A 14,111-nucleotide genomic window follows, 5' to 3' on the forward strand; every position below is an offset into this window, starting at 1 on the left:
AAATACTCTTGCAAGTAAAACTTCAGAATTCAAAATGTTACTTGATTTAAGGATCAAAAATAAACATGAGTGTTGTACTATTGTATGAATCACTATTAATAATGCATCAGTGCAACTGTCAAGTTGCACTTGACAGTTTTAGTTTGTCAAAGCAGAGCAAATTTTATCGGGTTAATATACTGCTCAAGAGGTAAATAGATGACATTGCAATGTTTTATAAGCTCATCATATGTTTTGTTAGCATTGATGGAGTAGCAGTAAAAAGCAGAGTTAAATGGACGTACTCAATTAAAGTGCAAGTACCTCAAAGGTGTACTTAAGTAATATTCTTCAGTAAATCTGCGTAGTTACTTTTTACCACTGCATCTGACATATAGTAAAAGGGTTTCAAGTCAGTGATAACATTTGCATCACTTAATCTATTATATTGACGTAACAAACTAATTGATAACAGAGAGAGACACAGGTCGATGAAACTTGACTCCTTTGCAGCTAGACGGTGCATATTGTCCATATTTATAATGTAGATTGAAGCCGAAATGGAAAGCTAAGTATTTAAATATTTGATTTAGCTTGAGGCTAGTGTGTTCTGTAACAAGTCAACTGTGGTAGGTGGAATATGAGAAGAGGTGGGGGTGCATAGTGAGCAGGAAGAGCTCGTTTAGGTCTTATAAATATGTTGGACAAAGGGTGGACAGTCATTAGGGCTGCAGCTAACAAATATATTTTAGTAACAAAAGTCATTTTTTCCATATGAAATATTCAAACAGTTGGAAAAAAAGTTTTGTTTGGCCAGATACATTTTGCCAATACTGAAAATATTATATTATATAATATTTGTCAAATAGAAACAGCAAATCGTCACATATTTAAAAAACGAAATCAGGCAGTTTTTTTTTTTCACATATTGCTATGCAATTGTTAAAATAGCTGCTGATTATTTTTGTGTTGACTGACTTATCAATTAATGAAGTCATTTTTTTAATAAGTCCATATTAAGGTTTACTGACTTCCACTGGATCTTCATTGTAACTGATTACACAATCATATATTGTTAACATTTTACCAGATTATTGATTATTTAATCTGTGATTCTGCAAAAACTACCTTTATTTTGACATATGTTGACATAAGAAAATATTTCTATTGATATCATACTGGTTACTAGTCCCTGTGTGGGGCCCATAGGGACATGTGACAGTGGGAGGGGAGCAGCTGCCCTTCCCCCTTCGCCTTAAGCTCTGAAGCAGGCGTGAAAAAAATAACATCCTCCCCTGCTGTGGCCCACCGAGGAATCTGTAGGTCGGGCCCACTCCTAGGTGGGTTGACTGGGGCTGCGTCGTGTTGGAATGCCTCTCAAGCAGTTGCATCAACAAGCAGCGAGACAGAAGCTGGGCAAATCTCCGTTCTGTGATTACCATCAGTCACTGTCTCAGCTGTAGTCATGCAGTGTCAGCAATGAAAAACACTTCAGTGACTCATAGTTGTCACAGTTTGTGACTAATTTGATTTACTCCATCGCTGACTTGACACAGAATTGAATGATCTGCTCTTCAGTATTTGTCTTTACAGTTACTGTGGGTCAAGATTTATCCATGTTTTTCCTGGAGTGCATGCTACAATCTGATGAGCTCAGTCTGGCAGCTTATCTGTAATGTTTACGTGGAGTTTGCGAGTAGATGCCATCATACTGTTGGTTACATCTCCTTCGGATGCTTGACTGATTTCTTTGAATATTGCTGCACTCATGTGATCTAAGCACCCCATTGTTGTCTCATTCTCTCCTAGCATGTTGCTGTTGATGAAATTTAAGCCAGCTCTTATTTCAGCTGCTTTACACAAGGTGTGGACAGTCCCTGACCAGACTGTAATACTTGAAGAATGTGTGTCTTTTGTTTGCCTTAGTCAACCCTGTGTCACTGTGCAGGTGGTGCAGGTGTGGGGTCATATAGCTCCATTGGGTTTTTTTTGTGTGCTTGTGTGTGTGTGAGTGAGTGTGAGGGTGTTTAACTCCCCCAGGCAGCACAGCTGAGTGTAGGAGGAGCCACCTCCTCAGCCTCAGCCTGGGCGTGTGTGTCCACAGCTTTCAGTCAGAGCTGTCTGAGAAGGGAGGGTGAAAGCTAGCACAAGTCTGAGAGGGAGAAACTCCCTAAACTTTTTCCAGAATAAGGATTTTTCTCTATCGGATATGCTGGCTGTCCACTTGTTTTTGGGATCTAGTTCTACCAAAGCTGTTGACAATGCAAGGAAGGGCTAATAAAGCTCCAAAGAAGGAGCTGGTCATTGAGAGTCCACAGCAGTACAAGAGCTTGGCTGCAGCTGAGGCTGAAGTAGATGCTGTGCCACAGGTAGCGGTAAGTCATTCAAGGACTTAATGTATTCTTAGTATAAAGGTATAAGAGTCTGTATTGGCTTGTCAAAGCTGTTCTGATGTACAAGTACATCTTAGAGTGTAAAGTGCTGTAAATGTTAACCATACAGTCGTAAAGTCTCAAAGCAGGTGTCAGGTGTTTTGTCATTTCTTTCACAGTACAAAACAGTATCATATTCAAAATTTGCAACGTTAGCACCAGCACAGGGGAATGTTGAACTTTACCAGCACTTGGGAAAGAGCACACCATTTCCTCAGGTTTATTCTTAAAGATTACCTTGGCTTGTAAAACATTTTATTTGGCTCAAAAGTCAGCCCTGATGTCAGTGATCATTTAGTGCCCTACAATGAAGGTGTCTAGCAGCTTGGTCTCTACAGAGCCTACTGAATAGTCAGTAGCAAAAGATTTGATGTATCACTCAGCAGAGAGGCACTACACAGCACCATTGTTCAAGGCTGTGAGAGGGTGCAGTGATGGGAGGAGTGGGATCTACAGTTAAACAGCTGCTAGATTGCTGTGGAGAGGGAGTGGAGGAGATGGCTTCATAAGTTTTATGCTCTTTCCAGATATGACTGTTTATTGACTTCATAATACAGATGTGGAACATGCAGCTTGGGTTGTTCTGGTTTGACTTATTCTTTTTTTTTTTTTTTTTTAACTGTATTCAAAGTTGCTGAATAAAAGTTGCAGTACTTTCTGACAATGAGAAACTAAAATGACAAACACAAAGCAACCTCCATGGTAGCAATATGATATAAAACAGGGACAAGGTTCATTGACTATGGTCAGCACTGTGGGCTGAGGGAATGACAGAGTTCCTGCTTATGAACGCTCATTTTCGTAGTCAGTGCTGAGTGTACTGTGTGGTTGACCACCTTGAGCCACTGACCAAGCAATGTGGAAGAGCCCAGAGGGGTTTTGAGGGAAACAATAGTCAGCAACAACAAAATCCATAACTAGTGAGAAGAGGGCAACAATCCCTATAATGGGGTCAAATCTCTCAGCAGCTGCTTTATTTAAAAATCAGATTTAATTGCACATTGCACTGTTGCATTGTTTTGAGTGATACAGCTTCAGCTTCACCAGATATTTGGGCAGCAAGAGTTTTTTGGGGGGTGGAATGACTAAATGCAAGACACTCTCCCTTTGTTTTTATGTCAGAGCATTGAATGGCCCAAGGCTATTCATTATCAACTCCTGTCACTTCTGACCCAAACGCACTCTCACTTGCAGGAGGTTTTTTGGCAATTCTCCCAGTTTATCTGCTTCCGTGTCATTGTCAGTGTGTTTTTGTTTTCTTGGACATTGCTTAATAATGACAATCTGGCTATGTGTACCTGATTTTCTTAAGGTCTGTCTTGTACAGGTCGTCTGACTGTGTATAGAGATGTAGAGATTGTAGATATCGGATCAAGCAAGACATAGACACGCACACAAACACACATCTTATCTCTCTGACGTCTGTAATTCCATCCTGATTTACCTGTCCTGCCTGCATTAATCTCTCTGCTTTTTCTCTCCTATGGTAGAAGGGAAATAATCCGCTGAAGTGTGACTGCATTTCATTGTACCACATGGTTTTGTACAAACTACACGTTGTGTCCAGATAAAGCTGTGAATAAATGGTTGACTCATAATGTCACAACCTGCTTCGGCTGGCAGACATGGTGGCACCATCTCCACTCTGCTATCCCCTTCCTTGTCCTTGAAGTTGATACAAGCTCCTGCCCCCTCTGCCTTCAGTGTGAGCTGGTGCTCTGTTATTAACAATGGTTGCTAGAAACATACATTTAAGCAGGTCAGTATCCATGACTCTCCCACTGAGATCATGCTAGTATTATCAGTCCCAGATGTTGACGCTACATGTGAGCTGTGCTGTCGCTCAGCCCTCACGTCTGCCGATGTGTCACTGTTCATTCTTCTCTTTGCTAACTGGAGGATAACTGTAACATCCCTGGCCGTCCCATCAGCTACAAGTGTTGACAGTTAATGGCCCCTGTATCTTTGCAGCTTACAAACTCTGTGTAGCCTGGGCCCCTGGAATTAGGCAGATACTATGACATGAAATCTGTAATCACCTTTTCATAGTATAGCTGCATCTGCTCTTGAGAGTTAGCTATATAGTATTTGCAAGTTCGAACCATTGTATAGATTCTTACACTACACTAAAAGTAAAACGACGACGGGGGAGGTTTGTTTTATGCTGTGGAAGATAATTATGTTGTATATAGTGGCTCTATTTGAAGTATGACTGGTTTCTTGTTTCCTTGACATCATGCGTGTTTGCTCACATGGGAGGGATAAGCTCATCAAGACCCTCTCACTGCTGAGGCCAATGAATTTTCTCTGGGCAGATGCAGCGTATCTAGCTGATAGCATGTTTTGAGATAGCCCAGTATGACAGCACAGTTCAGATCAATCAAGTTCATTCTAGACTCATGTCTATGCGCTGCACCAAATCTGCTCCCATGCCTGGGCTTATGCTTCACCTCTTGAATTTGGTTGGTCAACTAAGTAGGTTTTGACTAAGAATATAAAACCAACTTATCTCTTGTCTCTACTAGTGAGCATATTCTAGACGGTAGTTTGTTACTTGTGAGGTCTTTCAGGATTACTGGGTTCAACTCAGTCTCGGTTAGTCTTCAAAATATTTGACTAAAAACACACAGTAGGGACGGTTTCTTTGTTGCGCCTATAAAGCATATTTAAAATGTTTTTAAAATAAAGGTTCAAGTATCATCATTAATTATGACATCTAGCAGTAGTTTATGTTTTAGTTCAGGTCACACTGTGCTTACATTACATCAATACCAATTTCATTCTCAATCAATAAATTGTGCTTAATGAAGGTCTGAGGATAAAACATAAATAAAGTGAGTAGTGCATGACAGCGTCCAAGATCTTTTGGTTCTTTCATTCTCACTCAGTTATTGTCATTTCTCATCTTTCTCTCCCCTCATTTCCTGTTATCCCTCTACTGGATCAACTATTTTCCCTCATAAAAGATGTATCCTTCAATGCACGTTAGTTAGCTTTAGGCTAGAAATCATTTGCGAACTTACAACAATTACCTTTGTAACACAGTGCTTCGTCTGTGTTCTCCAGGTGAAACCCAAGGTGATTGAGCCCCTGGACTATGAAAATGTGCTGGTGCAAAGGAAGACACAGATCCTTAGTGATGTGCTCAGAGACATGCTGCAGTTCCCCCTGGAGGACTTCGAGGTGAGTTTCACAACTGATTCATTCATGTTCACTGTAACATGTCACATCCACACTTGAAAAACTGTCATAAAAACATCACTGCAGTAAATATGGTTCTGGGTATTATAGCTGGGATTATATTTGTGAGGAGTAAGGTTTTAACTATGGAAGAGATGTGGACTTAGTGGTGGTATATAGCTTAGGGAGTGGTAATAGTACTGCAAGAGTTAGGGCTTTGATTTCCGGCGGGGCTACTCATGTTTCTGCTGTAGAAAGTGAGGCAGTTTGGGTTAAAAATACCCCCTATATAATGTGTGTTATTGGCAGAAATTACACAGTTCAACTGTCTATACAGTAAGTCATTAAAAGGTTTTTGAGACTGTGCTCCATTACCATACAAGGTCAAACTATTTATTGTTATCTGTCCAACATCATTATTTACCCACCCACTTGCGTGTTTTCTTTGTTGTATTTGTTTGGCTTTTGCAGTCTTTTCCTTTGGCCCAGGCGTGGCCAATGTTGTGAGTGCTGGGTGGGGTCGTTCACGGAGGCTTTCCTTTTGTTTACACCCTTGCATGCTATAGCGAGAGAGAGGTCAGGGGCCATCTGTATAATTGGCTCATTCTGTCTCCACTGTTGTGATAGAGCAAGTGTTATCTCCAGCCACATTGTACAGGACGTACGCTCCCTCACACTTTCCACATTGAGGGGGAAACATCCAAAATGGAAAACTGGCCCAGTGCTGGTACTTCAGGAAATGACACTTCTTTGAAAGATGTTCACACCAACAGCAGCATCTTGAGCAGATCTGACCCTGCCACTCTGTCTCACTGTTCAGAGGAATTTTACAGTCTGTGCTTTTATTATCTTAACGAGAGAAGTCTTTGTGTCACTAGCCATGATGGCTTTAACATCTTTTATTTGAATGTTGCCACACTGGAGAGTACAATACAGCAAATAAGAGTGATTTTGATGATTTATATAATGTAACAATTGTTGCATAAAGATACAATTTATTATATCATCTGAGTGTAAAATACTTCTTCCTCTCAAGTCCCTTTCTAACCTGTACCTTAACATGTAAAGTTATTGTGAAATGGGTAGAGGAGCTTTAATTGATTTTCCATAAATGGCACTGAGGACACTCAGAGATTTCCATAAATCTTCCACCATGGCTCTAGTGGGAGGGCAAAATTCCCAAAATGTACCCAAAATGCATTTTTCTTATGAGAGGATTTTTGGTGGCTGTGAGGTAAAGATGCCAACAATAAACCGTAACGTCTACAATGTCCACCCACGACTGACATCTGTTTTCCTCTTTCAAATTTGGGCACAAAATGCCCCAAAGGTTTTCGTAATACATTTATTTTAAATCTGTCCCTCTGTCATACTCATACTTGTGTAGGCTGCCAAGCAGCAACACCTTCACAAATTCACGTTTATCATAGCAAACATAGGCATGGTATAAAGGATAAGGATATAAGGTTATTTTGGGAGCTCATAGCATCAAAAAGCTATATGTTTACATTAAGTAGACTTTTATAATCAGTGTACCTTTTCAAATGCATTACCATGATGTGCTTTTGACAACAAACTTTAACTGAATTTCACAAAAGCATCTAAAGCTTATTTGATCTACATTATATAGGATGGTCTTATCATGTGAGAGCAGAACTGACACAAACCTATTTCTGTAAAAGTGATTGTTTCAAGTCCAAATAAAAAACCACTACTGGCCCAGATTACTGACCCTGGCAACGGTGATGGTTAAATATGTAAAGGTGTTTTTAGAGCAGCAAATGTTAGGTAGTTCTCAGGAGTAAAGTGAAAAGGAGTAAAGGAAGTGGTCCTAACTTTGGATTTGGGTCTGGATAAAGTCAGGGGTTGTTACAGTTTGAAGGACCTGGCAGCTGGGTGCTCAGTGACAGCGGGACAGCCTTGACTTTGTCTTCTCTTGTATGTGACACTCTTCCAACCCACCGCTATGAACACGGCATACCAGCTTGACACACAAACAGCACGTTGTCAGGGGCGGACAGGTGATTCTGACTGAGAAACAAAAAACACAAGAGGCACAGTGATTGAACCTAACATCTGTTTCAGCCTCCCCAGACTCATGTTCAAGCAAGGGTTTAATCGGCTTCTCTGTCAAGGAGCTTTTGGTGTTTGGTGCTTTTAGTGACAGGAGGTATGGCGAGTGTGTATTCATACAGAAACCCCAGTATGCTCAGAGTCAGTGTGCTAAGTGTACAGAGCTAAATCAAGACCAAAGTAGACAGAAAGAGCTCCTCTGTCTGTGTTATTTGTGTATAAATCCTGTTTTTGGCTGTTCTTCAGTAGCTGAAACCAATATCTGGTCTCCACCTTATCTTAGCCCCACTGGCACAACAAAAGTCATGTGTTGGTACTGTTCTTTTATGAGCCAGTGTTCATATCATCTCCATCTGTTTCTGATCTGGAATCTGTTGGCAGAGGGGATCTGTGCAGGTCTCTATGTGCTCAGTTTCTTTGTGCTCTCTGTGCAAGGTTTCAGAGGAGAAATTTGTCCTGGATTACCAGGAGGGGGGCCTTATTTCCTCTTCTACTCAATTTTAGGTATACTCTGGTTCTAGGTCCATCCGTGCCCTACAGACCACTTTATAGTTTCTAAAAGGTTTTGAATAATACCACATGCTGTATGTCTTTCACGTATAAGGCTGGTGCTATTCTGTATTTTTGTTGTTGTAATCTCTCAGTTCTTGCTGACTTCCCTAACCTTTCTGTGCCACTCAGCCCTGAGATCCATTTGTTCCTCCTGAAGATATAAATCTGACCCAAAAGAAACAGGTCATAAAAACATATAGTTTCTTTTTTTTCCTCCTTTTTTTTTTTTTTTTTTAATCTATGCTACTTGTATAGCTCTGTTGTTCCAATTCTTTCTTTGGTTTATGACCAAATACCTGCTAAACTAATGACACTCCCATCAGCTTCAACTATACTTTGTGTTTAATGAAAATTAGCAAATGTTAGTATGCTAACATGCTAAGCTTAGATGGTTTAAAATGGCAATCATCAGCATGTTAGCACTGCCACTGTGAGATTATTAGAATGCTGATTTTAGTATTTTGGTCAAAGCACAGCTGTGCCCGTGTACAGACCTGCTGGCAGGGTTATAGACTCTTAGTATATAATAAATAAATAAATAAATAAGTGAGTATTTACGGCAGCAGAACTGTGTATGCGGGATAATTGACTCAAAATTAACTTAAGCAGCCATGTTCATCATAATAGAGGAAAATGCCCACCAACACAACGGTGTGTCTCACTGAAGTGCTTTTGGAAATAAAATGTTGATGGAGTCCTGCTGTGTACAGCTATATCCCATGCAAATTTAGGGCTTATTTCACCAGAGAATCTGATGGTTCTCCATGGCGACTTGTAGCCCAATTAAACGCTTCCTGTTGCCCACTTCCTGGCTCCCTCTTACCTCCATGCCTGTTTATTTCTCCTGCTTGGACTGTAAAGATTAACATCTCCCCTGCAGGAAACCTGGCTATAGCAGAGAGGAAGGGGAGGCTTCAGGTTCACAAATACAGGCTCAGTATGGAATGTGTCATAGTTGAGACAACCACCACTCAATCTGACACCAAATACAAGATCATTGAGAGGAAGAGGGAGGCAGGGAGAATGGCAGCCAATTTGCATTTTTGTCTTTGATCGCTTTATTATTCAGACTATAATCCTTCCTATGAACACTGAGATACTTTTTTTATCTGGGGCATCAGAAACATTTCTTGGACGCTTACTAGGTTTTCCTGTCATAGGCTCCACCATGGTCCTTGTGTCTGTTGCCTTCTCCGTCTCTAAACTTGCTTGTTGACGTAAAACACATCACCATGGACAACAGATTTCAAACTCTGGTATGGCAAAATACAGAGAGACTGGCCTGGTGCTTATAGGCTTTATCACCATAGCATGGGCTTGAATGTACCAAACGTTCATTTAAATGTAGAATTCCCACACTCCAGCTTTAAAGCTGCTTTTATCCCTTTTTGCATTTGAACATCATCAATTGGCAGCAAGATAATGCACTGTAACTAAGAAAAAAGCCTAATATTACATAAATGTTGTTATAACCAGGAATCACCTGTTGTGGGTAAAAATGGCAACACACAGTGTTGCTGTGACAATCTATTGACTATGTATTTTGTACAGTATATCTTATCCTAAAAGGAGGGACATTTTATTTATCCATGAACGTGTTGTTTTCAAGTGATTATGTGAAGTTATGTTTAAAGTAATTCCTTGAGACTGGACACCTGTGCTAACGTACCCCTTAGTAGTTGTAGCTAAAGTGTGATTTTGGATTGGATATTATAAAAATTTAGAAAGAAAATAAAGAAAATTGTCAAAAATATTCACCTCATTAGGTCCATAGGGAATTGGACTGTAAACTAGTAACACATGGAACATATTTCTACTCAAAGTACTCAAAGCACATTTTTCATTTCAGTAAAATGTGTTGGGAAAAGATAATCGAGGTATTGTCTGCATGCCTCACAGTCATAGAAAATGCCGCTCACACTCACAGCTGACGAGCATTTGACTTGCACAAAAGCGGAATTCACTCGTTTCCTTTTAACCCAGTCAGCTGAACCTCTATCACTTAATGGTTGTATTTATAATTCACTCTTGCTCGCAGGGATTATGTGTGATCAAATGCACTTTATTTTTGCAGTCAGACTTAATCCTCCTGCCAAGACCTGATGGTGATGTTGTTGCAGTATTTCACACAGGGCAAGTTTAAACGTAGCTCTAGCTTTCACGCTGCTGCTTAAAAAAGAAAGAAAAGGGAAAAAAAAGAAAAAAGAAAATCTACAATATTGGTTATTTACAAATGCTTAATATTTTCTGTACAGCTGTCTCGAATAGTTTGTTTCAGTTCTGAAATATTGCTATAATCTCAAAAACTGTTTTAGCAGACACTCCTGTTGGAGGATTTATAATAGAAGTAAGTCAAGAAAGGAGTGTGAAGTTTATTGGTGTATGGATATTTTTTTTTCCACAGTTCCTCTCTCTATTCTTTTCTGTTGCCATGTGAGGCAAGTCCTTTCTGCTCACTGTTTCTGTTTCTGCTTTTTGTTCTTTCAATGAATGAGACCTCCTAAACATATAACAGCTGCTGTCATTAAAAATCTCCATATAAATGTGATATTGCAATTCAGACACCACTGTGAGGTTGCGGTCAAAAAGTTGGTTGCATTTATAACTGGGGTGAATTTCTTATAATTGTGGTATAAATAAGGAGAGCACCACCAAACAGTATTGAAATCACATCCCACAGTATCAGTCAGTTATACATTTGCTCAAAGTGGATGTTATTATTGTGCCACGCTTTAGGAAAGAGTGGATGAATTAGAAGGAAATTGAAAAAGGAAAGTATTAATTGTTTTTCTGCGATGTCTGGGCTTTTCCTCTTTATATGCTGAACTGAGTTTTTCAGAATATGATTGTGAGCTTTTACTTACATTTGACTTTTGTTTCTGCTGTGAAACTGCTATTTGGCCTCAGTGTAGTCTGAACCTGTTGGTCATTAGTAAAAGGCTTAAATGAAGGTATTAGAGGTGCTGAGAGGCTGATTACTCACAGAGCGCCTGCACAGTGGCAGAGAGCCAAACTCGGGGTGTGTCTGTGTGTCCTGGAGATGAACAGTATGGACAAGCATCCTGCCTCCCTCACATACTGCCTCTTTGAACCCTCAAAAAGACATCAGTTTGTTCCCACTCAGAATAATATTTAAAAGAACACCCAGAGCAACTGTCTCCAGCTGAAACCACAAATTGTAATACTGAGAAAAGGTGACCAGTTTGAGAAATGCCTTCCACATTTTGTTTCAATTTCACTTGTACTATCATCAGTTTCACTTTTACTATCATGTTTTGCGGTTTGTTCATTGTAATTTCCCAGTTCTGTGTCTTTTGTTGAATAAAATCTTTGTTTTGCTTTGTTTTGCAGATTTCAACTTTGAGGCGGCAAGGGAGAACACTCTACCCCACGGTGCCTGAAAATGCAGAGAGGGGAGCCCAGAGTCTGTTTGTCCAAGAGGTACTCTGAACATTTTATTATGAGCAATGGAGTCCTTACATGAACACACCATTTTCTTTCAAAGTCAGAATAGTTTTAGTTACTTTAATTAACATTTTAATCAAATACATTGACACACCTCCGACAAAGCAGACTTTTATTGTTGAAGTCATGAATATTTAATTCTGTCAAGAAAAGCTTAAGATCTGAAAAAAGTTCTAAGGGGCTTTAAAGAATCCACTACTTCTTACAGCTATAAGAAGGATTGCCGACATATTAATTCATTACAAACTTCAGTAAAAGCACCGGAACAAACAGATAAAGACAATTCTGTATCAAACCAAATAAACAGTTTTATTAAACTTCAGTGTACATTTTGGAAAATCTTAGGAACATTCAGGAGCTGTACAACTGTTTAACAGTTTTACAGACACTAAAGCAAAGTCAGGTCAATGTAATCTTTATGACTATGAGAGAGACTACTTCTCCGCAGGTCATCATTAACACTCAAAAACATGTCATCATCTGCCGCTTATCTGGGTCCAGGCACAGGTCGTGGGGGTGACTGCCGCCCAGTCCATAATGCACCGAAGTCCTACAGCACCTCCCATGGGTGGTGGGCCCATGGGAGGCAGTGCCGCCCAGAGTGGGGCTCAAACCCACAACCCCAAGAGATTGAGTCTCATGCTCTACAAACTGAGCTAACCGGGCGGCCACTCAAAAACATAAATACATTTATTTAAAATTACATTTATGTACAAGACATTAAGTAAACAAGAGGTTAGAAAGTGGTGAGGAAAGTATGTCATCTGCAAGTACGCCACACAGACAGTCACTGCAAAATGGTGACACTAATGTGAGTCATTACCCAATTTGCGACCTAATATTAGATGTAATGTATATAGCACATCACAGCAGATCAAGAAACCTCTTTATTTCATTCGTCTGGCTAAACAGAACATCCATCTAAAGTTGTGTTGCCTGTAGAAACTGTTGCGTAAATGGTAAATGGGCTCATTACGACTCATTACAGGAGGCAGCAGGACTATTTATGTTGTATTTTCTCAGTAATATCTATTTATGCCAGTACATTTACTGCCAGTACTGGGGCAGTACAAAATGATAAAGTGCAATTAATTTCTACAGTCCACAAGTTTATCAAACTGCTGGTTATTTTCTGTCAGCTTTGGTTTATAGAGCTGTCTGTGTGTGCTGAGTCATGAATATGTCTTCTATCAAATGGTTCAGCTATAGTTCATTTCAGTCTTTACTCAAAACCTAAAGGGTAGTTTGGTTGAAGCAAAAGACCGTGAGACAACAAGTTGTAAACAAACACACAGAAGTTCCTAAGATGTGTTTTTTTTTTTAACTAATTTAATTGCAGTGGGACTGAAAAAACATGCTTGTTCATATTTCCAGTTGTTGCTGATAAAATGATAAATTATGACTAAACCAGCACAGTGGTTTACCATCCGGCCTGTGCACACTGCTCTTACTGTTTTCTTAAGCCAGAGACCAACTGTCTACTGACAGTTCACCTTCCAGGTCATAGGTCAGTGTTTAGGGAGCCTTTGTCTGAAGTCATAAAGATACAAAAACTCCCGGTCGAGTGTTGTGTGAAGTCACTGGGACAGCTGTGGAGATTAACCCAGTGAGAGCCTCTCTGTTTCCGATCGCTCTCCTGATCAGGTTGCATTTCATCTCCCCGTCGGGCCAGTTCTTGTAAAAGGCACGCATTTCTGTAGAAGAGATACCACGAGCTGCTCCTATCACTGACTCTAACAATGAACAGATGTCTCCTTTCCAAGTAAAGGCAGATAGAGATACACTTCCTCCCAGTCTGTGTTGGTGGATGGATAATCTGAGGTCACCATACACTCCTTTTCCATAAGGATTTCACTGCACACACGCTTTAATTTCTGCTCAGATCTATTATAGTTGTATCAAGCCTTGTGTTGCAACAGAGGGAGATGTGCAAAATCTGATAAATATCCCAGAGTGATGTTGCTTGATTCAGTGTTGTTAGGTCTGAAGACTACAAATTTGAAAACAGAAACAATGTGAGGGCATGGAGTTAAAAGAAATGAGCTTACCAGACATTTGTTGCCCACTCCTCATCTCTGTTTAAGACGAGGAGCAGGTTACAGCTAGTAGCACAACACACTGGAATCTCTGACGGAAGTGTTGACTGTCAAATTGCATTATGGGACATCATCACATTTATCATTGTACTATGGTAAATCTCTAAATTGTAAAGATGTCAGTATGTTTCCATCAAAGTGCTTGCCAGATCAAACAGTGTCTGAAACCCCCATTCACATGACTTAAAAAACTGCATCTATGATGGTCGGCTCCTCATCCCACCTTTGAGTGTAGCCATGGTGAACAACTAAAAACAGTTATATCTGGAGACATAATTGGAGGACACGCTAAGAACTTTAGTTTCAAACCTACTGTCACGTTAACACAAACCTG

The 14,111-nt window shown here is 40.0% G+C and overlaps 1 protein-coding gene across 8 annotated transcripts in view; it reads left to right on the top strand.

Moving 5' to 3' along the window:
• zmp:0000001200 (dedicator of cytokinesis protein 9) overlaps positions 1-14,111 on the top strand; it is a 75,266-nt gene that overhangs the window by 28,532 nt on the left and 32,623 nt on the right. For 4 of the 8 annotated variants that reach the window (XM_041056590.1, XM_041056591.1, XM_041056592.1 and 1 more), the window contains exons 1-3: positions 2,115-2,354; positions 5,478-5,594; positions 11,568-11,657. In XM_041056590.1, coding sequence (XP_040912524.1) covers positions 2,241-2,354; positions 5,478-5,594; positions 11,568-11,657 — 321 coding nt within the window. In that variant the 5' untranslated portion in view covers positions 2,115-2,240. Of the gene's footprint in view, positions 1-2,114; positions 2,355-5,477; positions 5,595-11,567; positions 11,658-14,111 lie in introns of those variants that run through there. The other 4 variants (XM_041056587.1, XM_041056585.1, XM_041056586.1 and 1 more) reach the window with 1 other exon arrangement.

Source organism: Toxotes jaculatrix, chromosome 15, assembly GCF_017976425.1.
Source record: "Toxotes jaculatrix isolate fToxJac2 chromosome 15, fToxJac2.pri, whole genome shotgun sequence".
Lineage (NCBI taxonomy): Eukaryota > Metazoa > Chordata > Actinopteri > Toxotidae > Toxotes > Toxotes jaculatrix.